The sequence below is a fragment of the Chiloscyllium plagiosum genome, unplaced genomic scaffold, assembly GCF_037043375.1.
Source record: "Chiloscyllium plagiosum isolate Xiang-an unplaced genomic scaffold, Cpla_swu_hap1 HiC_scaffold_24, whole genome shotgun sequence".
Lineage (NCBI taxonomy): Eukaryota > Metazoa > Chordata > Chondrichthyes > Orectolobiformes > Hemiscylliidae > Chiloscyllium > Chiloscyllium plagiosum.
Window position 1 is genome coordinate 52,406,283 of NW_028270162.1, and position 26,392 is coordinate 52,432,674.

The 26,392-nt window shown below is 39.0% G+C and overlaps 1 protein-coding gene across 1 annotated transcript in view; it reads right to left on the bottom strand.

Annotated features, from left to right (window-relative positions):
• The window catches only part of LOC122562810 (septin-2), a 140,922-nt gene that overhangs the window by 38,973 nt on the left and 75,557 nt on the right, over positions 1–26,392 (bottom strand). The window contains exons 9-10 of the mRNA XM_043716054.2: positions 11,530–11,631; positions 10,257–10,402 (exon numbers count right to left, since the gene is read on the bottom strand). Coding sequence (XP_043571989.1) covers positions 10,257–10,402; positions 11,530–11,631 — 248 coding nt within the window. The remainder of the gene's footprint in view (positions 1–10,256; positions 10,403–11,529; positions 11,632–26,392) is intronic.

Here is a 26,392-nt window from a genome sequence, read left to right on the forward strand (position 1 = left end):
TTACTCCAAAATAATAGAAAACTCAGAAACCACAAGACACCCAAAATAGTTTCATAAATCTTCCAGAACTCCTTTACAAGCTTAAGCCAACAGTATCCATCCATAAGAGTTATCTCTCCTCCTCAATAACACTGCTGGTATATAGAATAAAAATCCCATTGGTAAATGCACTGAATGGGAATGCAATAAAAAAGAAAATATTTAATAGCATGTGTTTGTGATTCTATCAAGTACTGGAAAAAAGAGGGTTGTAAAACTTCCACTAATTAAGCATCCGCAGAGTCTGCATCAGGCAAATGCTGTTGCTCATTACCAAAAAACTCAATTACAGAAGTGCTTAGAAAATATTGAGCAAACCCACCATCAATACCAAGTAATTTAGTAACTTCTTACTCTGTATCAGTCACTTGTCCTGCTAAACTGAAACAGTTTCAATTAATACCTGCGCCTTCTGAAATTGCAAAGATCTTAATGATGAAATTCTGAATGCAACTGCGAAGAGACAGTTGACAAGTCAATATTGTAAGGGTTACCACTGACTAGAAAGTTACCTGGACCAACTTTATAAATATTATGACAAAGGAATGAGGGAACGTGGCACAGTGCGAATTCTGTGGCAAGTAACTCACTCCCTGACTCTTCATCAAGGCACATTTAAAAAAAAAATTGAGATATGATATGGCCAGCATTTAATGTCCAACCCTACTTGCCCTCCAGACCAGTCACACCCACATCCAGTTAAGAGTCAACAACATTACTGTGTATCTGGAGTCACATGTAGGCCAGATCAGGTAAAGATGGTAGATTTCCTTCCCTTAAGGATAGAGTACATATGTACAGATTAAATTAGATTACTTAGTGTGGAAACAGGCCCTTCGGCCCAACAAGTCCACACCGACTCGCCGAAGCACAACCCACTCAGACCCATTCCCCAACATTTACCCCTGCACCTACACTACGGGCAATTTTAGCATGGCCAATTCACCTAACCTGCACATTTTTGGACTGTGGGAGGACCCTGCAGCACCCGGAGGAAACCCACGCAGATCTACACAGTCAGTCACCTGGGGTGGGAATTGAACCCGGGTCTCAGGCGCTGTGAGGCAGCAGTGCTAACCACTGTGCTACCGTGTCGCCCGTACAGCATGGAAACAGACCCTTCAGTCCAACTTGTTCATGCTGACCAGATATCCCAACCCAATCTAGTCCCACCTGCCAGCACCCGGCCCATATCCCCCCAAACCCTTCCTATTCATATACCCATCCAGATGCCTCTTAAATGTTGCAATTGTACCAGCCTCCACCACTTCCTCTGGCAGCTCATTCCATACACGTACCACCCTCTACATGAAAAAGGTGCCCCTGAGGTCTCTTTTAGATCATTCCCCCTCACCCTAAACCTATGCCATCTAGTTCTGACTTTCCCAACCCAGGGAAAAGACTTTGTCTATTTATCCTATCCATGCCCCTCATGATTTTGTAAACCTCTATAAGGTCCCACTCAGCTTCCAACACTCCAGGGAAAACAGCCCCAGCCTGTTCAGCCTCTCCCTATAGCTCAAATCCTCCAACCCTGGCAACATCCTTGTAAATCTTTTCTAAACCCTTTCAAGTTTCACAACATTTTTCCAATAGGAAGGAGACAAGAACTGCACGCAATACTCCAACAGTGACCTAATTAATGTCCTGTACAGCCGCAACATGACCTCCCAACTCCTGTACTCAATACTCTGACCAATAAAAGAAAGCATACCAAGCACCTTCATCACTATCCTATCTGCCTGCAACTCCACTTTCAAGGAGCTATGAATCTGCACTCCAAGGTCTCTTTGTTCAGCAACACTCCCTAGGACGTTAGAATTAAGTTAGATTTGCTTTTCCAAAATGTAGCACCTCACATTTATCTAAATTAAACTCCATCTGCCACTTCTCAGCCCATTGGCCAATCTGATCAAGATCCCTTTGTAATCTGAAGTATTAGTGAACCAGATGAGTTTTTCTTTAACCCAACAATCAACCCTGTTTTCATGCACACAGTAGCTTAGCTTTTTTTATCTCAGACTCTTATTGAATACAAATGTCATCATTTGCCATATCCCAGAACATCAGCCTTAGCATGGGATTACTTCTCTTCAAGAGTGTGAATATGTTCCACTTGTCTGGACGTGTGCTGGTCCATTAACACTCAACACCATCCCAGATAAAGCACTTGACTGGCACCCAAACCACCATCTTCAACATATTGTTACAACCCAGAGGTCGAATCTCTCTACTAATTTATACCAAACACCCAGAAAAGCTTGCCTCGCCTCGTAATCTGTTAAGAAAGTATGAGGGAGTGAAAGAGAACTTCTAAATTCCACTACTCAAAGAAAAACAAAAAATTATTTTCCGACAGAACACTAAACAAAATTATCAACAAACTGAACTCTTTCCCCTAACTGAACATAATTCTATTAACATACTGTTCCTAAACACACTTATTAAGCATTACATTAACTTAATCTCCAGTCCACATGGTCTGTTTTCTCCAATGTTTTCAATCTTCTGTCTGCTGATGTGTTTTCTTCTTTCATTTTACTGCTTTTACAGGAAAAAAGGTTCATTTTGATAGGCAGTTCCTTCTTATTTCTTTGAGAGTTAGATATTAAGATAGGCAATTAGCTGTCCGGCTGTACAGCACTACGGCAGTTGCTCTGCTGTTCGGTGCAAGTTGCTCTGACCAATTTTCAAAATGCCCCCTTTCTTTAGACCCCCAACATAGTTTCCTGTCATTGGTCCAATGTTGCCAAAACAATAAATTCCAACCTGATTGGGTTTCAGTATCCTGGGCATTTAAAGTAATTGGTTAAATTTGAATTGTCGTCAAAACAGCATCCAAAACTCAGGTATCCCTTTAACAGCCAATTGTTACATGTATCTATTTTAGAACAACCCATCTCCCAGCCTTTCCATTTGGGCAGCTGAGCCTGCATTTTAAGTTTACTTCAATATTCAGAAAACACTATTTTGAAGTAAACATAGATGGTTTCCACTTCACAAAAATACACTCCCTTCACTCGAGGCACAGTGGAAGTGTACACCATTTACAAGACATGCTATAGTAACTCACCAAAAGTATCTCCTTCCAACAACACCTTCTATGCCCAAGACTGATACCACACAGAAGGGCAAAGGCAGCAAATTCAATGGGAAAACCATCACCGCTATGTTGCCCTTCCAAACCATCCAGACTTGGAACAATGCTACTGTTCCTTTACAGTCAGTGGGTCAACACCACCCTACTAACACAGCGACTGTCCCTAAATCTCCAGGACTGCAACAATTCAAGGTGGCAGCTCACAATCACCATCTTCAGAAGAACTAGCGATGGGCAATAAATGCTGGCCTATCCAACATCCCAACAATGATTTTTTAAAAATTACTGTTTAAAAAACTGTTGAATACTTAGCTTTAGCCATCTGCCGAACTCAGGCACTTGTGTTCTAGTCCTGTGTAAATTGATCACTACAATCCTGACAGCCACCAGGGGGCCAGCTAATCCAATAATTCACGAACGAATGCTAGAAATAGAGAAAGTTAAAAATCACAGAACACCAGGTTATAGTCCACAGATTTATTTGAAAGCATTAGCTTTTGGAGCACTGCTCCTTCATCAGGTGGAGCCACTAGTGGAGTTCACAATCACCTGAGGAAGGAGTAGCGCTCCGAAGGCGAGTGCTTCCAAGTAAACTTGCTGGACTATAACCTGGTGTTGCGTGATTTTTAAAACTTTGTACACCCCAGTCCAATACCAGCACCTCTAAATCAGAAATGGAGAAGAATTTCTCCCAGCAATTTCACAGCAACACTTAATATATGATCCAAAGTACCCATTCTTTAGATTATCTACAAGTTTTATTGGTAGTTGGAGCCCTACAGGAGGATCATTGAATTTATTCCAAAACAGTAAAATAGGTTTCCTAGAACTAAGCATATTAAGTGGATTCAAAGCCACTCACTGATCTTGTGCCAATCTGTCTTTTGAGGCCTCTTTCAAATTGTCCAATTAAGTAGCATACTTGGAAGAAAACACTTCAAAAGAAAAGTGAGTGCAAGACTGGCCTGAACTGCCTCCACAGTTCATTTCTGAGCTAAAGCTGGCACCTGCTTAGCTGTAGCCAAAGGCAGCTTGAAGCAGCACTTGCTGCTCCACAGTTACACCCATCACTGACAGAGGGTACTAATTCACCACAGAAATTGCGTGATAGCTGATTAATCTTCAATTGAAAAATTTAGGAATGTATCACAAAATCAGTTTTCCTTCAAATCCTGAAAGAGAGCCGACCATTTAAAATGCAAATTTTATCAATGATGGTGCAGAAACAAAGAAATAACACTTTTTTTGTCCATTTTCTATCCCAAAGGCCTGTTTCCTGGCTAGTTTCTATTCTGCTTGCATTGTTTACACTTATGCCCAAGACTCAGCAAGCCCTTTCAGGCCATTTTACCCCAGAAGGGATCATAGTATTCTCACCTAATTTCCATATATGTCTATTTCTAGCAAGGGCACTCAATAACAACTAAGAATAGGAATCCTGATCAAATTTTCAAGGATACAAAGGACATTGAGGTCTAAACGCTATTCTGAATGCTATGAGTAATTATAAACACAGGATCAAATCAGGGAATTTCCTATTTTGATGATTCTGCTACTCACTGGAAAAATTTGCGAAAGAAGTCGACTGTAAGAAACAGATACATCTCAAGAAATAACATTTCAGATAAAGTTGAAGTTGCAACATTGTAATTCCCTCCTACATTGTCACAGCAGCACTATGACAACAATCTGATACTTATATTCTCCTCATGATAGAGGACGGCTATTAGATACAAGGTTACGATGAATGTCAGTTTCTCCCACAATACAATACAGTTCACACCAACTGATCTGCAACACATGTGGTAACCTTGAAATGTACTGCTGCATATTTTCCTACAGTCAAAATATTTAGAGGCCCCAGCACTCAACGTCGACAATTTGGAATTGATGCAATTTACCCAATATATGCAGTAAAGCCAAAAAAGTAACCAACTAATGATACTTATGGCAAATGTACTGAGACATACCAAGATGCTGCATAAGAAACTGTTTTGAACAGCCATGAAATTAAAGTATCATATTTTTGAAAAAAACTCAATTTAACGAATCTCAATTTAACGAGGTGTGAGCAGCAGATTGAAACTGTTTGAAGAGCTGACATTGACATGTGGTTCTGATTTCAGCCAAATAGGGGAAAGTAAGGATTGCAGATGCTGGAGATCAAGCACAGTAGGTCAGACAGCATCAGAGAAGCAGAGAATCGACATTTCAAGCATAAGACCTTCATCAGGAAATTTCAGGCATAAGTCCTTTAAGAGCTTAGGCTTGAAAGGTCGATCGTCCCGCTCCTCTGATGCTGTCAGACATACTGCACTTTTCCAGAGCTCCACTTTTCACCACATGTCAAATAGGTGAAAAAAGGAGAAAAAGAGCCCCAAAAAGCTAACATGCACAATGCAACATAAGCACTCTCTTGATAACTGACACCCACAGTAATGGCAAACTGTTAGTGGTATTTGGTTAATTTCAGCAGTTTCCCATAGTATGCATGGGTGCTATTGGGTGGTGTGAACTGCATTATCAAGCATGATGCTTGCACTAACACATCTAATTTTTCATGAAGACTGCAGTATAACATTAATGTTACAAGGCTCCAAAAACAACGAATGCATTAAATTCAAAAATCGGCTGGAAAACTGAGTGCCTAGCTCACAACAAAATGAATTATACATCCAAAGCTTTTGGTGTACAAGAGAAGGCTGCATTACTACTGAATGTCAGTCTCAATTACCCAGAGTAAATCAGTCAAAATAGGCCCAATACCAAATTTCTAAGCCTCACCCAAGCATTCAATTTGCCCTTTTAAAATCCACATATAACTGACCCACAGCGAGCCGACTGTAGATTTCTTCTGAAAACCAAGTTAATCTTTGCATAACTCAACTTGAAAATTACTTCTCAGTCATTTTGAGTTCAGGGCTGCAGAATATATTGTTTTTTCTGCTCATAGTTTTTTTTACAATTTTTGTGAAATGCTTTTTTAAAGTTCGTTCATGGGATGTTGGCATCTCTCGCTGGGCTAACATTTTGTGCCCATCTTTAGCTGCCTTTGAGAAGATGGTGGCAAGCTGCCTTCTTGAATCACTGCAGTTCAATTTGTGTAGGTAATGCTATGAGGGCAGGAGTTCCAGTATTTTGACCCAGTGACCCCGAAGGAATGGTGCTAAATTTCCAAGTCAGGAAATTGTAGCTTGGAGGGAAACTTGCAGGCTCTCCCATGTATCAGACTTTATCTTCTAAGTGTCAACGTTTGTGGGTTTTGTAGGCACTGTCTAAGCAGCCTCAATGCATTACTGCAGTACAGAGGAACCTTGATTATCCGAACAACACGGGCGGGAAGTATTTTGTCGGATAATTGAATGCGGGATAACACAGTTTAGCCAAGCATCAGGACCTTGCCGGATAATCTGAAATTGGGAAGAGTCGAATAATAGAGGTTTCTCTGTGCATTGTACATACTACTGTTGAGCTTTGCTGGTGGAGGGATCGTATGCTTGTGGATGTGTTGCCAATCAAGCAAACTGTTTTTGCCCTGGGCCATTCAAGAGCAATCCCCATTACATTGATATTGGGGAATTCAGCAATGTTACTACCATTAAATGTCAAAAGTAGTAGTTTAGAGTCTCACTTCTGGAGATGGCCAGCACCAGACACTTGTGTGGCATGAATGTTATTTACAACATGTCAGCCCAAATCTAGACCTCGTCCAGATATTGCTGCATTTGGACATGGACTGCTTCAATACCTGTGGAGTAGCAAATAGGGCTGAACATGGTGTAATTATTGGTGAACATCCCACTTCTGACCTTCTGATGAACAAAGAGCCAATAATGAAGCAGCTGAAAACAGCTGAGCTTGGAAACTATTCTGAGAACTCCTGCAGTGACATCTCAGACTAAGATGATTGACCTTCAATGGCAACAACCATCTTCCTTTGTGCTATATAAGACAAAGCCAGATTTCCATTAATTCAAAATTAGTTAAAAGAAATATCATGGATGAATTAACAGCAGTCTAGAGATTAATAAACTTAGCATGTTTACTATAAATATTTAGTATATGCATATAAATGAAGAGTGCACATGTGTGAGAGTATGAAACAGAGTGTGTCTTGAAGGGGTTTGGTACAGAGAATGAAGTGATGAAAGCACCTACCCAAGAAAACTTCCAAAATCTGACACATTGACTGAATAATACAGAGCAAGGAAAAGTGATAGTAATTAAATCACATGGACAAAGAACAAAAAGATGTTAAATGCAAGGTAGTAATCATGGAAGCGTATGCAACCATAAAATCGAAGTAGAGATACATAAAAACTAAAATATGTTTTTTGACCAAATCAACTGGCTGTGAAAAATTGGCCTTGACAGTTTGAATGACTGTATTAGACTAAAATCTAGCTGTTCAAGAAGAATGATTAATGACAGAATTTTAATGCACAAAAGAAAAGTAGTGAAGTTGATAGGAACAAAATTATAACATTCAGAATTCACAAGAAAATATTCTTGGTTGGTTGGGTTTGGAAATTTAGGTGGTAACAAGTCAGTTAAAGAACAATGTGGTGAGATGATGTGAAAGAATGGGAATCGTGCGCAGATGAAGTATGGGGCACACCAGATACCAGCCTTGGGTGGAGAAAAGACACCGAAATGTACAGATAAACAAAATTTTCAACTATTATTATCCCTTAGAACAACATGCATTCTTCCTACAGCTCCATCCTAATTTCCATAATCAGCTTTCCCTTTCTGCCACAGCACCAAATTAATCATGTGTGATGAACAACATTCTCTCGATTATGGCTACAGTTTCTGTGGACAGAGCATTTAGCATACAATGAAACATTCAAACTCAAAGCAACAGCAAATGCAAACAGTATGAATTTAAATCAGACATCAGGAGAGGAAGAGAGGGAAACAATATGATAGAGCAAATTATTCCACTCCAAAATCAAATTAACCTGTGTATAAGCAAGGTGGCTCACTCAAGTTCCATTTAACAGCACTCAGTTACAATCAGTTAGAATTCTAGTTGCACACAACTAGAGTTGGAAATCAGATTGCAAAGTCTCATTATAAAATGCTTTTTGGAATGGCTTACTTAGTTTGAAACAAACGGTGAATAGCTTTTACCTTGACACTGCAAAGAGACTGAAGTCAAAATATCAGTGCATTGTGCAAGTAGTCAAGCAAACGTATTGTCAAGATTTCTGAAACATACATTTCCATGCAACCTGTCTCTGCATAAGGATCATTTCCTTGCAATGAACTAGAAGACACCACTGGCAGTGCCTCTTTAATCACAGATATTGTAATATTGTTTATGTGTCATGAAATCCAGGAAATGTAAGAGCAGACACACTAATAGCTCATTCAAACATGTGTTCTGTTAAAGTGCCAACTGGGACCAGAAGCAGCAACTAGAATTCTATGGCTCTATGCAGCAACACTTCAATAATTTACCATTGCAGCAGAGCACATCGTTCCAGCAGGATCCTACTTACTATCATACATGCATCAGGAGCTGAAATAGTTTATTTGAGAAACCTTTATTATTGGTTCGGTGGTTGTGTACTGCGGATTCTGAGAGATAGGATTTACATGTATTTGGAGAGGCAAGACTGATTAAGGATAGTCAGCATGGCCTTGCACATGGGAAATCATGTCTCAAACTTGTAGTTTTTTTGAGGACATGTCCAAAACAATAGATGGGCATAGAGCAGTAAACATTGTGTACGTGGACTTTAGTGAAGCCTATAACAAGGCTCTGCATGATAGACTGGTTAGTAAAGTTAGATCACATGAAATTTGGGAGATCTTGCCAACTAGATACAAAATTGGCTTGACAGTAGGAGACAGAGGGTGGTAGTGGTGGACTAGAGGCCTGTGACCAGTGATGTTCTGCAGGGATTGGTGCTGGGTCCACTGTTGTTTGTCATTTATATAAACAATTGGGATGTGAATTTAGGAGGCATGATTAATATGTTTGCAGATGACACCAAAATTGGTGGTATATTGGTAGTTAACGGTAGGGCCCTGGGTGGGTGTTTTCAAACAGACACCTAGGACTTCAGATGCATAGTTCTTTGAAGGTTGTGTCACAGGTAGACAGGGTAGATTAGATGATTAGACTAGATTTGGATTAGATTACATTACAGTGTGGAAACAGGCCCTTCGGCCCAACAAGTCAACACCGACCTGCCGAAGCGCAACCTACCCATACCCCTACATTTACCCCTTACCTAACACTACGGACAATTTAGCATGGCCAATTCACCTGACCTGCACATCTTTGGACTGTGGGAGGAAACCGGAGCACCCGGAGAAAACCCACGCAGACACGGGGAGAACGTGCGAACTCCACACAGTCAGTCCCCTGAGGCAGGAATTGAACCCGGGTCTCTGGCGCTGTGAGGCAACAGTGCTAACCACTGTGCCACCATGCCGTCCACAGGGTAGTTAAGAAGCTTTTTAGTATGCTTGCCTTCATTGCTCAGACCACTGAGTATTACGATTGGGATGTCATGTTGAGATTGTACAGAATACTGGTAAATGGAGTACTGTGTACAGTTCTGGTCGCCGGTAAGAAGGATATTATTAAATGGAGAAGGTTCAGAAAAGATTTACAAGGTTGTTGCTGGGACTGGAGGGTTTTACTGATGAGGACAGGCTGAGACTTTTATCACTGGAGCACAGGAGGTTGAGGGGTGACCATACAGAGGTTTATAAAATTTTAGATAAGGTAAATAGCAAAGGCCTTATCCCCTAGGGTTGGGGATTTCAAAACGAGAGCACATATTTTTAAGGTGAGAGGAGAAAGATTTAAAATGGACTTGCAGGGCAATTTTTTAACACACAAAGTAGGTGGAATAAATGGCAGAGGAAGTGGTAAATGCAGATAAAGATACATTTAAGAGACATTTGGACAGGTCCATTAAAATGCAGTTGTTCGAAGGATTTGGGCCAAATGCAAGCAGTGGAACTAGTTTAATTTGGGAAACTTGGTTGACATGAACAACTTTGGCCGAGGGGTCTGTTTCAGTGCTGTATGATTCTGTGACTCCATGGAAGTTGTGGTACAAAGTGCATCATTGCATTAATGACAGATACTTACACCAACATTGTGCGTAGTTTGAGAAAGTCATTATGTTCTGGGTTTTCCACTTCAACCACTCCCCATGGATACAGGCGACCTCGGATCTTTTTACCTTTCACTTCAATCAGCTGGTTGGAGCCAATCACAGCAAAGGGAACGCTGGCCTAGAAGGAAAGGGATCTATTGATCTGGTGGGCATTCAAACAAGATTAGGCCATTTAGTGCCTTGCAACTATTATTTCAAGAATTTGATTACAACGGATGTTAATTCAATCAACAGTCATGGTTCTGCAGCACTTAATTAATACACAAGATTTGCCAGCCTGTTTTGAAGTACGCAATCAGATGAAATTTTCTGACCCTATCAAAACCTCTAACCATATACAATATCAATTAGATAACCCTTTAAATCTTCTACACTCAAGGGCATAGTAGGTAAAAACAATGACTGCAGATGCTGGAAACCAGATTCTGGATTAGTGGTGCTGGAAAAGCACAGCAGTTCAGGCAGCATCCGAGGAGCAGTAAAATCGACATTTCAGGCAACAGCCCTTCATCAGGAATACAGGGCATAGTAGTTTATTAAATATGTCCTCATACGTTAGTGCTTTAAATCCTGGTATCTCTGTTGAATCTGCATAGCATTCCCTCATGCATGTTTCTATGATGTACAGCATAGTTCAGGATGCAGTACTTCGACTTGATCTAGAGTAGATCTTTTTACAACTCTAGATAGCTTTGAAATATTTATATTTCATTGCCTTTGACACAATGGCAAAACAATCCATTACCCTTTTAAAATATTGCATCCATTTACTAGATTTTGATGATTTTGGTACCTGGACACCTAAACTTTTCTCCTTACCCCTTGGTTTGAAAGGTTCAGCACAAAACATATAACTCATACCTAAAAGAGGAGCAAGTTGTTGTCAGACTGTGCATATGAAAACTAAAATGAGGAAACCTAGGGAATGACCAGGTTTTCTGACTGGAAGGATCCCAACAATTAATTTCCAACTGTCAAGCAGGAGCTTGATTGATCCACTGTAAATTGTTCTCTACAGGCGAGTTGGTTCCATTTCAGTGTGGAATCAGCAACACAATATAAGGATCTGCTTGCCTCAGTGGAACTAACTCAAAAATACAGTTCTAGACTTCCCCCAAAGACTCCATTCTCTACACCCAAATGGAACTTTGCTCCACTTCATTCAAATTTGCTTCCCACCTTGACTGGGCCTGTCTGCTTCTACAATATGGTAGTTGGTCACTACCAATTATTTTAGTGTCTCACCTTCAGAATCATGGTCTGCTCCTTGAATTCCTCATCTTCATCAGAATCTGCATCTGGAAGCTGGTAGATTCTGATCCCATGCTCAGTGATCTCATCGAGGATCTATGGAACAAATTACAATTAGAAATCCCAGGGATGGGTCAAATACACTTGTAAAATTTCAATTATCATGCAGATTACTTCAATATTTAACAAGAGAGCTGCAGTTACAGAAGTTGAACAGTAAAACTATTTATTGCTACACATAGGGGATACAAGGATGGCTCATGAGATGACAATAATTGTAGAATCATACAGCATAGAATCATACCATTTAACTCATAATGCTGGCAATTTGAAACGGTTTTCAATTAATCTCATGCCTTTCCACATAGTCCTACAGATTTTTGTACTTAAAGCATGTATCCAATTACCTTTTGACAGTTACAACTAAATCTCCATCCACCAATGTATCCCAGATCATAATCTTACTGCACAACTAAAATTCTCCTCTTTGGTTCTTTTACTAATTATTTTAACTCTCTCTTCTGGTTACCAATGGCCCTCTTTACCAATATTTACTTTATTGTCGGACCTAACTTTTGAACACCTTTATTAAATCTACCTATAAACTTTTCCTGCATTAAAGGAGAATCCAAATTTACCTTCTTAAATCACATTACACAAGTGAAGTACCATATCCTTATAGTAATCTACTCTGCATCCACTCCAAGTATTTGAAATCATAAAATGCGAAGTCCAGAATTGGACACAATGGGGATAATTTTAAACAGCTCAAAATGGCTCAGGTGGGAATTCCGTGCCTTAGGCCCATTATTCTTTAATACCTTTGTGTAACAAACAAATTACTTGAAATTTAATGTACCATGCACATTCAAAAAATTATTCATATTTTGAAATTTTCTGTCACCCTCCTTATGGTTGTCATGTGCTCTGAAAGAGAGATTTTGCTGACTTGAGAAATGTGACATTAGAAGGCTTGGTTAGAGCAACAACTCATGCTCAGTACAGAAAATTGGTCTTCCTATTTGTGACCACTATGAACTGAAAAAAATTGATACTAAAACCTCTCTAAACAGTTCACAAGGTAAAATGTTTGCATTGTAATTTCTTTTGGCTGCACACAGACAGTTCACTACCGCCCTTTCATGGGGAACTAGAGATGTGCAATAAAAGCTGACCAGCCAGTGACACCCAAGTCTCATGAGTGAATTTAAAAACAAAACTTTCCATAAATAATTACAAAATCTATTTCTTCTGAGAAGTTTTGTTTTGTTTGGGGGCCTTCATATTATTTTTCCACTTCTTCCTTTTCTGCATCTCACATTCCTAGGATGAAGAGGCAAATCTACTAATGTCTTACCAGCAGATTCCCTATACACCCTCTGTGTAATAATGGAGGCCGCTTATAACCCTCCTTCCTTACTCATGCACCTAACCCAACTGGTCATGGAAAATCCTGGCCAAAAACTTAGCCAATCTAAAACAGTGGACCGAATGTTCATACATTAGCAAAGACATTGTGCTGAACCTTCATAAATCACTGGTTAGTTCTCAATTGCAGAACTAGCCCTGAGGCTATCTTCAGAACGTATTTCATAAGTCTTTCGGGTGGGTCGGTTCATGGCAAGAATGAAGGCTGGACTTAGGAGCTAGACACCTACAGGCAAGAGGTCCAAAATATCCTGCAGTAACTGCAAGATGTCTTTTCACTTTTCTCTCTAGGTTTTCTGCCTGATTTGGGGAGGATGGCTGCTTGTTGTATTTCCAAATAGAGGGAAACACAGCTAACTGTGGTTGAAACTGGAAACACTGTGAAACTGAAGATACACAGCCTCACCACATTCTGAAATGACTGTAAATACCTCAGTGGATTGGTTGCCTACCCCTTATCCTGCATCTGTTAAAACCAGAAATTGAAGTGGGCTGTGTTTCTCTTTCAGAACTTTACTTTTTGAAACTCCCATTTTATAGTAGTCACAAATATAAAAGAGTTGTTACTCTGCTATTAAGCTTCCAATGTCACATTTCTCAAATCAGTTAAATGGTGGCACAGTGGTTAGCACTGCTGCCTCACAGCACCGGAGACCCGGGTTCAATACCCGCCTCAGGCAACTGACTGTGTGGAGTTTGCGCGTTCTCCCAGTGTCTGTGTGAGCTTCCTCCGGGTGCTCCGGTTTCCTCCCACAATCCAAAGATGTGCAGGTCAGGGTAAATGTAGGGGTATGGGTGGTTTGCGCTTCGGCGGGTCGGTGTGGACTTGTTGGGCCGAAGGGCCTGTTTCCACTCTGTAATGTAATGTAATCTAATCTAATCTTTATTTCAGAGCACATGACAATCATAAAGAGGGCTACAAAAATATCAAAATGTGAATAATCTTTTTGAATGTATATGGATATTAAATTTCAAAATTTCATGTAAATGTTTGCCACACAAAAGGTATTATACAGGAGAACGTTATTTTTGGTGATATTTAGTTTTGAATGAAATACATGATTTTTTAAAAAATTAAGTGTATTCTTGATCCTTTTCCTTGATCAATTATCTTTATTTCCATCTGGAACTGGAATCTGAATGCTGTCTTGCAGCTTCTAGTTGCTATAGTGACACATTCAATAAACTTCCTTCTGCTTTTGAATGGTCAAATTATGTAAACAATCCATGCTGTACATCTCTTTGACTCTCTCTCTCACTGAATGGCAGAACAGACTCGAGGGGCTGAATGGCCTCTCCTGTTCAGAGAAGAAGAAAAAGTTCAAGAATTATTGATATTCCAGACTAATTTAATAACCAATCTAACACACAGAGGTGTGTCAAAAAGCTACTACGACCACCAACTGCAAATAATGTTTCATTATCTTCCTCAACATTTTGGCAACTGCAAACAATCCAGTCCCATTACTATGTGGTGGACATTTTATTTTTAGAAGAGAAAAACACGCATTGAAAGTGTCAATGCCTTGGGTTTCAAACAGCTATAATTATTTCACAATGTTGACAGAAGGAAAAAAAGAATTGCATTTATACAGCTGTGACATCTCTGGTCAGATTAAAGAGGAACAAATGAATTTGTCTGGCTGTGGTTACCAAAACAAATTGCAAGTATCAAGATCTCAAATAACAGTTAATTTTTTTTGACAGCCAATAACAATAAGATTGGTTAGAGACAAAAAAAAACTGCAGACGCTGGAATCCATGGTAGACAGGCAGGAGGCTGGAAGAGCAGAGCAAGCCAGGCAGCATCAGGAGGTGGAGAAGTCAACATTTCGGGCGTAACCCTTCTTCAGGACTGGGGGTGGGTGTGAGGGGACTGCAGACAAAGAGGGTGGGGTGGTGAAGTGGGAATAGGCGAACATATGTAGAAGGTATGACCTGTTTGGTTGATGGAAGGAATAAATCAAGCCAGTTAGTGGCTAAAAGGAAGGGTCAATGAGAGGAATAGAAGGGAGGGGGAGGGGCTGGGAAAGGAGTTAGGTGATGGGAAGGGAGGTTATTTGAAATTGGAGAACAATTGATTGGTCAAGACAAATGGAGAACTTTGATCTTTCTTACAAAAAGGTTTCACATGAATTCTGAAGTACACCAGGACTATCATCTTGACAGTGAGGTGGCACTTCCAATACTGCAACATTCAGCCAGTCATACATCACCATATCAGCATAGATTTAATGTTGAGAAAATAAATGTACTGACAGACCTTCTTACTTTGAGGGCAAATGTGCCAAACAAAATACATCAGAACAGAAAGAGCATCCATGATAAAATGAGAACAATTTCATATCTGAGCAGTGGGTGGGTGATGGGATTGATACACATGTAGCAGATGTACTGACAGAAAATGGAATGTCTGAAGACTTGAAGGCACCTTCCTAACGCATGTGACTCAAACAACGAGCAGCAAATGTCAGTATAAATGAAAGAATATATAGTCAAGACACTCCATATGTTGAAAACAAATTTTGTAAAATGATATTTTACCAAATGTTTCCCCAAGACAAATGTGAATAATCCAAAATGCATGGTGAGGCAGCAAAACAATTTCTAGTATGAATACATAATTAAACTGTCTTCGGAAAAAAATATATTACTCAAAGGTGTAAACATTTCAGTTACTGTATATATGACCAGCATCAAAATTAATATTTACTTTGACGTTGTGGTACTTCTCAACCAATAGCTGGAATCCAAATATCCTCTATCGACTCAAAAGAGCTATGATTACATGGACGAAGATTGAAATCCTAAATTTCGGTAATCATAGAAGAAAATATCCCAAAGTAGAATACACAGCATTTGGCCCAACTAATGTGTATGGCATTTACACTGTCTACAAATCAATACTAATTCATTTCTGTCAAGGAAACGACTTCATTCTAAACAGAAACATTAAACATGGTCACTTCACTTTGTTTACAGCCAATATAACTTGACCATTCAAAAGCACAAAAAAGTTCATTGGATGTATCACCATAGCAACTAGAAGCTGCAAGACAGCATTCAGATTCCAGTTCCAGATAGAAAACAACCAAAATAATTGATCTAGGAAAAGGATCAAGAATGTACTTCATTTCTTAAAAATAAATCATGTATTCAAAACTAGATATCAGCAAAAATAACAAAACTCACTCATCGTGAATTGAATTTAAAGTTAAATAATTTTCAACTAGTGTACAGGATCCAGCTAATTTTTTCTGAACTTGGTATGCCTACCTTATTACATACAATACCAGGTTGCCCTCAGCCCAAAACAGATTTTGTAGGTCTACCGCCTCTACTTAGCTGGATCACCCCACTTTAATTTTTAATGTGACCACCCTTTAATTAATTAATATCAGGCAGGACTTACAGTCATCTCCAAGAGGAACTCCTGCCTGTCAGGATTGGAGATCACTAGCAGTATGGCAGGAGGCCCTGAAGGAAGGGAAGCAGTGAACACCTCCAGACACAGGCAAGTAGATTTGAAGGTGGGGTTGACAAGAGGAAGATGATAGATACAGGAAGGAAAAGCAGTGGAGAATCTTTCAATTGAAAAATGGGATATGAAAGGAGGCACTTCACCTCAATTGATTAGCAAGCAGTTCAAGAGCTTAAAGTTACCAGGCCAAACTGTAGGCACAGGCTTCTCCTGCATGTTATGAATCAGAGCTACAGAGTGAGGAGGTTCTTGATTGGGAATTAATTGCCCACTTAAGGGGCCTAATTAGTGCATGGGTGGACACCATATCAGCCATCTCTCCAACATCTTTAAAATGGTGACAGTGGAGGCGCCGATGGTAGGACATGAGGTGTCAACATTCTCACTTATGGGTCCACCCTCCTGCTTCCTGCCTGCAGGTGGTCTGGAAAATTCAATACAGCGTATGTTGCATGTGTGCTGAAATTACTTGAGAGGAAGTGCCTGGAAAATGGATAGAATCCATCAATCAGGTCTTTCCTCCAAGACATAGCTTCTGTAGTTTTTCAAGTATTGCCCATTTTGGTTAGGTTTCATTGAAACATTTAAAAGACTTAGACTGATTGCAGCATCCAAAGTGTTGACTTTTCATTCCCCTTTAGGATGCACATGAATGTTTTGATGGATACCACCACTACTCTGACAGGAGACAGTCTGAAATTTATTTTTCAGCACTGAAGTGACATTAAAATTCTCACCCTAAGCCAAATTAGTAAGCAGCAGGAATTTATCAGTGGCTGCACTGGGGTATTGGTTATCAATAAAGATATGTCCCCTTTTCAACTCTGAAATGCAGGATTAGACAATGCTGAAATGCTCTCTGGTGCTCCTTATCTTTCCTCGTGTGGAATACGGATCTTCCTGAACTCCCACATGTAAATATACTATGGGGGTCTCACTGGGACACTGGCTCCTGTCTCATTCCAGTTGATATCCCTGCTCAACATCGACTCACGTCAGCTACATAACAGCTTCAACCATTGCTGTAATTATATAATTAACACACCCAAAGCAGATAAGACAGAGACCACCAGTACACCAAATCCCAGAAAGACACAGTGATGTCCATGTATTATACTTGCCATCTGCTATCTGTGTAAAACAATCTTTTTCCTGTTTTTGCACTGGATTCAGCAGCCTGCTACAATGTTCTATACAGAAACTATGTACAGAATGTTGCCAACACACAGATGACCTTGAAACAATTAAAACTGTATCTCTTCATTCTGACAATAAGCTTCAGCAGCTGTTTTATAATGTAGTAAAAGATAACCAACTACTGCTCTTCTTGAACAAGACAATACTGAACAATTCTGCTAACTGAGTCAAATGATTATGTGCAATCTTTCATTTTAAATACATGGATTAGAGCTAGCAAAAATGAATTTTTCATTAAATTTAATGGAAAGACAAATTGAATCATTAGCTGTTTATGGTTGTGGCTGTCATTCAAATCAGGCCATATTATAAACATAATTGAGGAAAGCCATCTGACTCAACTTGGTCTATCCTTCAAGAAAGACTAAAATAGTAGCCTTATCATAGCATTCCAGTTGTTTAAAGGATTCAGGAGCACATACCTTGACTACTCTTCTTGGAAATCAGTTTCTCTTTACCTGAATAACAGTCTGGTCTCAGTCCTAAATTGGCCTTTTATGAGTGCAACTCTTTGTTCTTTGTCTTAGCCTTAACCTTCTACTTGTAAATAATCTTTCAATTGATGGTTTCCATATCATGTCTATGTTTATGTAACTATAAAATATTACATCAATTGTTTGCCATTACAACTACACATGCCCAAGTTTCTCAAGCCTCTTTGGAATTCAACCCTCTATGATAGGAATTTTCTATTTTAAATAACATACAGAAAGGAAGCCCCTGAAAAATGCTCTGCCAATATGATGATCATGGCTGATCTAATCTCAAACTCAAACTCAAGATACCCAGAAAATGTTTCACACCTTTGCTTCCCAAGAATCTCTCTACTTCTGCCATACAAATACTTAAATAATCTGCTCCTTCCACTTTTTCATTTCAAGAATGCTAAAATTTCATGACTCTAAGATAAACTGTTTTTGCCTCATCTGTTTTAAATGGGCAACACCATGTTTTTAAACAGTGACATCTAGTTCTAGATTCTCTCCTAAGAGGAAATATCCTCTCCATATCTATACTGTCAAGATACCTCGAGATAATCTATTTTTCAATAAAAGTCACCTCTAACACTTTTAAACTCAAAATACAAGCCAGTAAGAAAACTTCATTAGACAACCTACCCATTTAAGGTATTAATCTGTAAATTTAGCTCTTAAGCTATTAAACTTTTCTGAACTGCTTCCAATACATTTACCTACTTTTTAAATAGTATGACCAACACTCTACACAGTACTATAGATGTGGTCTCACCAGTGCCCTGTTTAAATTGAGCACAGCATCCGTAATGTTGTATTCAATTCCCCTTACAATAAACGATTAGTAGATTCACTAATTACATTTCGCATCAATATATTTGCAATTCATGAATGAGGACATCTAGATTTTTCTGCATCTCAGAGTTTATTGAGTAATAGAGGGTCAAGGAGCTTCCCAGCATAGAAACAGACCCTTTGGTCCAACTCCTGCAATCTCTCAATTTAGGTAATACATTTCCATTTTATTCTTGCACCAAAACGGACAACTTCACATTTTCCCACATTATAATCTATTTGCCAGATCTTTGCCCACTCATTTCAAGTATCAAACTCTTTTTGTAGTCTCATACCCTCTTCACAACCAAATTCTGACCTATCTTTGTCTCACTGGCAAATTTGGTAACCAAACCTTCCATCACTTCATCCAAATTATTTATATAAATGTAAATTACAAAGACTTCAGAGTGATCCGTGGTACAACTTTTGTCACATTTTGCCAATCCAAAAACGGTCCATTTATATCTACTATATGCTTCCCATTAACCAACCAATTTTCTATCGATGATAATATGCTACCCACCTACACCATGAACTTTCAACTTGCACAATAACCTTTCATCTTACACTATTAAATGCCTTCTGGAAATCTAAGTATAGTCTGTCCTTTGGTTCCCCTTTATCCATAGCAGTGGCACTTCTTCAAAGAACTCCAAGAGATTGATTAAAGAATCAGTTTCTCTTTCACAAAATGACGACACTGCCTGATTACCTTGAATTTACATAAGTGCCCTATTAGTTATTTAGGGGCTAGCTTCTAACAATTAGTCTGTAGTTTCAAGCCTTTGGTCTCTTTTCCCTTATGAAAATAGGAGTCACATTTGCGATCATAAGGTCTTCACTGAATACAGGAAGATTTAGCATGAAGTCCATCAGGATTGGGCATTCAATAGCCCGAAACTCCTTCAATTTACTCAGTTCCAATTCTCTGATGACTGTAATTTTCTGAGTTCTTCCTTCCCTTCTAATTCCTGATTTCTAACTGCTTTAAGGACAAAACCTTACCCTCAGGAGTGAAGGCTGATGCAAAATATCTGTTCAAGTTATCCGTCATTTCTGTATTTTCCATTATTAATTTTCTAGACTACAGGATCAAGGCTCATTTTGTTAACTCTTTCATTTTTAAAATACTTTATAGAACATTTTACTGCTTTAATATTTCTAGCTAGCTTTCATATTGTAAAAATTTAATGTCGGAAAAATTAATCGTTCTTTGCTTTATTAAATATTCTGTCCAATCTTCTGATGTGCCACCTATGTTTTCACAATTATATGCTTTTTCTTTAATTTTGACACCACCTATAATTTTTGCAGTTAATTATGGGTGATGGGTCATCCTTCAGAATTATTCTTCTTATTTATAGTTATCAAAACTTACAACAGTAGTAAATTCTGGACTTGTTGTAAACAAATATATGTAACCCCTTCTGTTACAATGTGCTGGGATAGATACTAACCTAGAATTTAGTATGGCGAACTGTTGCAATTACAATTATATTTTCTGACTGTGCAATACCAACATCTGTGGGATAGGAAAGCTCATCTAATTGACTTATTAAACAATAGCTAATTCCTACTTGGGTTCCCTAAAAGGTTAAAAACCTTGAAGGGGTGAGAAAAAAAAAAGAAAAATGGTTTGTTTTTAAAGCAACAAGTTTCTTTCCTTGAATTCTTTCCTTGAAGTTTTGCAAAATTCACAATGAACTTCAAATACTTAGTGGGGAGAAGAATCACTGAAAATGTAATTTGACCACAATACTACATACATTTGACAAACCTTTTCTGACTTGCTCATTGTCCTTTTGGTCATATTGTTGAAAATGCAAATGGTATTGCTGATTGCTGCTCTGCAGTGGTTGAACATTCCCTATGTCCATTCCCTAGTTCCTATTTATCATTTTCTATTTCAACAACATTCAATGAGTATTACTGATAGTGGCATTTTATTCCTCCTTTGCATCTCCATATTTTGCCCAACACTTAGCTCCTTAGATTCAACCACTCATCTTGGTTTAGTGTCATTTGCAAATTTCAGCTAACTTCCAAGTGCATGTTAAAAACTTCAACTGCAGGAAATCCTGCACATAGAGTCATAAGAGTTGTACAGCGCAGAAACAGACCCTTCGGTCCAACTCATCCATGCTGACCAGATATCCTAAATTAATCTAGTCCCATATGCCAGCGCTTGGCCCATATCCCTCTAAAGCGTTCCTATTCATATACCCATCCATATGCCTTTTAAATGTTGTAATTGTACAGCCCAGTATATTCAGCCTCTCCCTACTGCTCAAACCCTCCAAACCTGGCAGCGTCCTTGTAAATTTTTTTCTGAACCCTTTCAAGTTTCACAACATCCTCCCTATAGAAGGGAAACCAAAATTGCATACAATATTCCAAAGGTGGCCTAACCAACGTGCTGTACAGCCATAACATGACCTCCCAACTCCTACACTCAATGCTCTGACCAATAAAGGAAAGCATACCAAATGGTATGCCTCAAGGAGCTATGAACCTCTCTTTGTTCGGCAACACTCCCCAAGACCTTTCCATTAAGTGTATAAGTCCTGCCCTGATTTGCCTTTCCAAATTGCAGCATCTACACATTTATCTAAATTAAATTCCATCTGCTACTCCTTGGCCCATCTGATCAAAATCCTGCTGTACACTGAAATAACTTTCTTTGCTGTCCACTACACCTCCCAAGTTTGGCAAACATAGCAGGTCAGTTACTAGATTTCCAACAAAGATCTCTTGGATATCTGACTCGACATGTGCCCTACAGAGAGATAACCATCAATAGAGTACCCTTCAGCTAATTTCTTTTCTCTCCAAACGTCAAACTGAATTCTTACAATTTCAAGTTTATGATCAGGTTTCCAAGAAGGCCTTTTGCCACATAGTTTTTGGATGTCAGGATTCAGTATGCCAAAATGGTTTCCACAACCAATGTAGAAAATAAATTTCCTCAAAAGGTCAAGAGTTTGAACAGGATTTTACACTACTAGATCGGTATGAATTATCTAAGAAGTTATTTCTTCAGAGATGTAGCATAATAATATGTCATAATTTACACTGGCAAAGGAAAGGATTATGACATATAATGAGAAAATGCTGAAGAATCTCACCAAGTGTGGCAGTATCTATAGAGAGAGAAAAACAGGAGTGTTCTGAATAAGAGTCATATCACACTCAAAATGTTAACTCTATTTCTCTCCCCACAGATGGTGTCAGACCTGTTGTGTTTCTCCAACATTTTCAGTTTCTATTTCAGATTTCCAGTATTATACCATTATTTGTCGGTTATGACATAGTTAGCCTCAGCTGGTCTCCTCCTTGATTCATTAAACCATATGTTGGCGAGATAACTTTATAGAGTCCGAGTTGTGAATACCAATCCTAACTTGTCCAAAACTGATAAAATTCTCATTTCGTGAATGTGGACACAGATTCCAAACCACATTTTGAACCAAGTTTTTCAACTGTAAACAGTCAAAAACATAGCTCAAAGTAGCTCACAAATACTCAATTTGAATGTTAAAGTTAGGTTTTTGGCAGAAAGTGACCTGTGAACGTGAGAATACTTCAGTCAACATCACTGATAATACTTTCACACTTCACAGTCATGAGTCACTGAAACACTGCTGATGCAAGGAGCGTAGACAGTTCAGGAAAGGCTTTCATGCAGTCAAAGTACATCTTGAAACAGGAACAAAATGTTCTATAAAAAACAAAATGTCAGTCTTCAAAGTGAACATTTAGTTGTCAACAGCAAATAATTTTGCAGATTATCACAGATCTCTGTATTAACATATCTTGCGAAGTAAAATGTAAAATGAACATTGGTTTTCAGGTAGTGTTTGGACAGGAAAGATTCTTTGAGATGCAGCAACACAAGGTCCAGAACATTAATTTACTAACAGCAACTTACATGCATTGATAATAAAACAGCTGTGAACTCCCAGTGACTGAACGCAAAATAGGAAAACACTGGACTCAGCCATTGCCGTAACAAGTTTAATGCTAAGAAGTTGTATAAGACTCTGCAGTTGTATAAGACTCTGGTGCGGCCGCATCTGGAGTATTGTGTGCAGTTTTGGTCGCCATACTATAGGAAGGATGTGGAGGCACTGGAACAGGTGCAGAGGAGGTTTACCAGGATGTTGCCTGGTATGGTAGAAAGATCGTATGAGGAAAGGCTGAGGCACTTGGGGTTGTTTTCATTGGAGAAAAGAACGTTTAGGGGTGACTTGATAGAGGTGTACAAGATGATTAGGGGTTTAGATAGGGTCGACAGTGAGAACCTTTTTCCACGTATGGAGTCAGCTATTACAAGGGGGCATAGCTTTAAATTAAGGGGGGGTAGGTATAGGACAGATATTAGGGGTAGGTTCTTTACTCAGCGAGTAGTGAGTTCATGCCAGTAGCAGTGGTGGACTCTCCCTCATTATGGGCATTTAAGCGGGCATTGGATAGGCATATGGAGGATAGTGGGCTAGTGTAGGTTAGGTGGGCTTGGATCGGCGCAACATCGAGGGCCGAAGGGCCTGTACTGCGCTGGATTCTTCTATGTTCTATGTAAGAATAGATGTCAAAGATCCAAGTAGCATGAGTAAAATGCTTAGTTTATTTCAGTTAACTTGAACTTGCTAAGGAATATAAGTTATCAATGCTATAATGAGTACTCTTGTTATCACAATGGTATGAAACCAGAACCAAAATGGAAAGGTTCCAACCTATTGAAAAAAAACTGAAAGAAAATTCTGCAATAATTTCAAGGCAACAATCACATCGAAGTGCATAACAAGCTCACATTAAATGATGAAAATATGTATGCTTTTTTTCCAAAAGCAGCATGGAATATGGATGACTTGCCTTGACTCAAGATGGAGTCCAAGAGGTCAAGTGATTTTTTGCTGATTTCTGTACAGGCAAGGGCTAATGTGAAAGTCCCTCTTTTGAAGGGACATTTAGGATGCAAGATCACATGTGGAACTCACATGTCCTATGATCTGGATATTAGATTAGATTCCCTACAGTATAGAAACAGGCCCTTCAGCCCAACAAGTCCACACCGACTCTCCGAAGAGTAACCCACCCACACCCATTCCCCTATCCTATATCTACCCCTGACTAATGCATCTAACCTGCACATCTTTGGACTGGGACTGGAGGAAACCAGAGTATCTAGAGGAAACCCACGCAAACATGGGGAGAATGTGCAAACCCCACACAGACATTCACTCGAGGCTGGAATCGAGCCAGAGTCCCTGGTGCTGTGAGGCAGCAATGCTAACCACTGAGCCACCATGCCGCCCAGTAATTTACAGAAATTCACCGCAGACTTGTCTGAAAAATTGAAGGCTAACAAACAGAGGCATGGACCAACAATTTTTTCACAAGCAGGTGTGAATGGCTGCCACTCATTCCCCATCATGAGTCAATGGCTTCTGATAGCAGATCATTTGTGTGGATAATAAGAGTATTGAATGTGTAGGCACATGACCAAAACTGGTTTGGGATAACACATTATCCAAGAAACAATCAGAAGAAGTCAATCTGTGATCACTCAGATAGAATGATCACCAGCATGAAGATAGAATCATTCCTAAATAGACAGTCAACTTGGGTAGTCAGCAGACAGGAGCATTCATTTTCAACTTCAAGAGTATATTGCTTCCGTACAGTAGCTCAGCCAGAATTTCATATGAAACCCAGACACTTGCAAACTTGAGGTAGCTTCAAAATATCCAGGAGAGGGAAACCCTTTAGGTCTGTGACATTTTCATCTTAAAACGGACAGATTAATGACACGTGGCTTGTGTGTTTTTAAACTCTTAATAATCTAAGTTCTTGAGAAGATACTTTTCTTGGGTATATACGTTTGTGTTCGAGGAAGAAAGTTTCCTTTAATAAAACACATTTCAGTTATTGTGTAAACATATATTGATTCCTTCCTTTGATATTAAACTTACCAGAAAATCTACTTATGTATATCATATAACAACTTAAAAAATTCTTTGAAACACTCCTTTTGTAAAGTATATCTTGTCACAAATAAGCGAGAGGCAAGGAAAAAGTGCAGATGCTCTCTCCATTCCTTCCTGTTAAGAACAAGAGTGTCACGTTATCTTACGGAGTGTCTTGTGTTACAAATTGTGTCGCTTACCTCCAGGCAATGTCACACACATTGTAAAAAATCGGCAGGAATGATGTTACAAATAGAGATAGCATTGTGACTGAACAGTGCCACTTCCTAACCCAAAATGAATTTCCCCCTTCTGCAACATTCCACATGCAGTTGCAAAATAATTTGTTATTAGGCCTCCAAATTTCAAAGGGAAGGGATGCGGTCCATTTATTATAGTACAACATAGCTGCCAGGTACAGGCATGCAAATCACAAATTTCTGCTCCTGAAGAAAAAAAAACACTGCTTGCTACGTGTTAAGCAACTATGACATTCAGTCTAACTATATTCCATTCCAGCAACTGTCTGATAGCTTTCCCAAGGAAAAAAACATTAAATCGTTGTTGTAGCAAAGATCCTTCAGATAATGCCAGCTGAAACAATGCAGGGAAAGCCCCAACAAGGGCTGTTGAAATATTTATTACCGCCGTATCTGCCTTCAGCTTTCCCGAGGAAATACAGATTTACAACACAAGAAAGCCTGTCATTCTCTTTCCGAAACAGTCTATTTAATTCAGTCCCCTCCTCCCAAAAGTCTGACTTCTCACAATTAACTTTCTCATGAGAAACAATAAGTCCAAATATTAGTTTACAGATCACAAAGCTTTTGCTGCAGAATGGCTCTGAAACAAATGTTGATCAATTCTTTGTAAAAGCTCATGCTATTGTGTATGTTTATTCAAAAATGTGCCTGTGTGTCTCCCCCGTTCCTGTTAAAGCATATGACTATCAGAAGCTGCTTTAACATTCCTACTAAAACACACCAGGGTTCAGAAAGTCCATGACTGATCAGTTTTCTTTATTTGAAAAAGCAGAGTACAGGCGAATAATATAGGAAAGCATCAAGCCTTAAAAGAATTAAACAGGGCTAGATAAATCTGAAAAATAGAATTAGGTGATATCAAATTCAAGTTCTACGAACAAAGATTTTTACTAGGCTCAAGATGGTGAGCAGTTCACACAATTTTGATTTAAAGTAGGAGTCAAACAATTCTTAATTTTGACAATGAGGACATAGGGAGAAGGAATAACATCTTGCATTTGTACAGTATCATGAACTTAGCACACATCCCTAAGTACTACATAAGATCAAGACTGAAACTAACATGAGACAGTAGGGTAGGAAATCAAAACTTTATTAAAGATGTTTGTTTACAGAATATCTTAAGCAACGGAGGAGGAAAAAGGTGGAAGATCTCTGGAGAGAATTTCAGAATTTATAACCTAAGCAGCTAAAGGCCTAACCACTGATTCA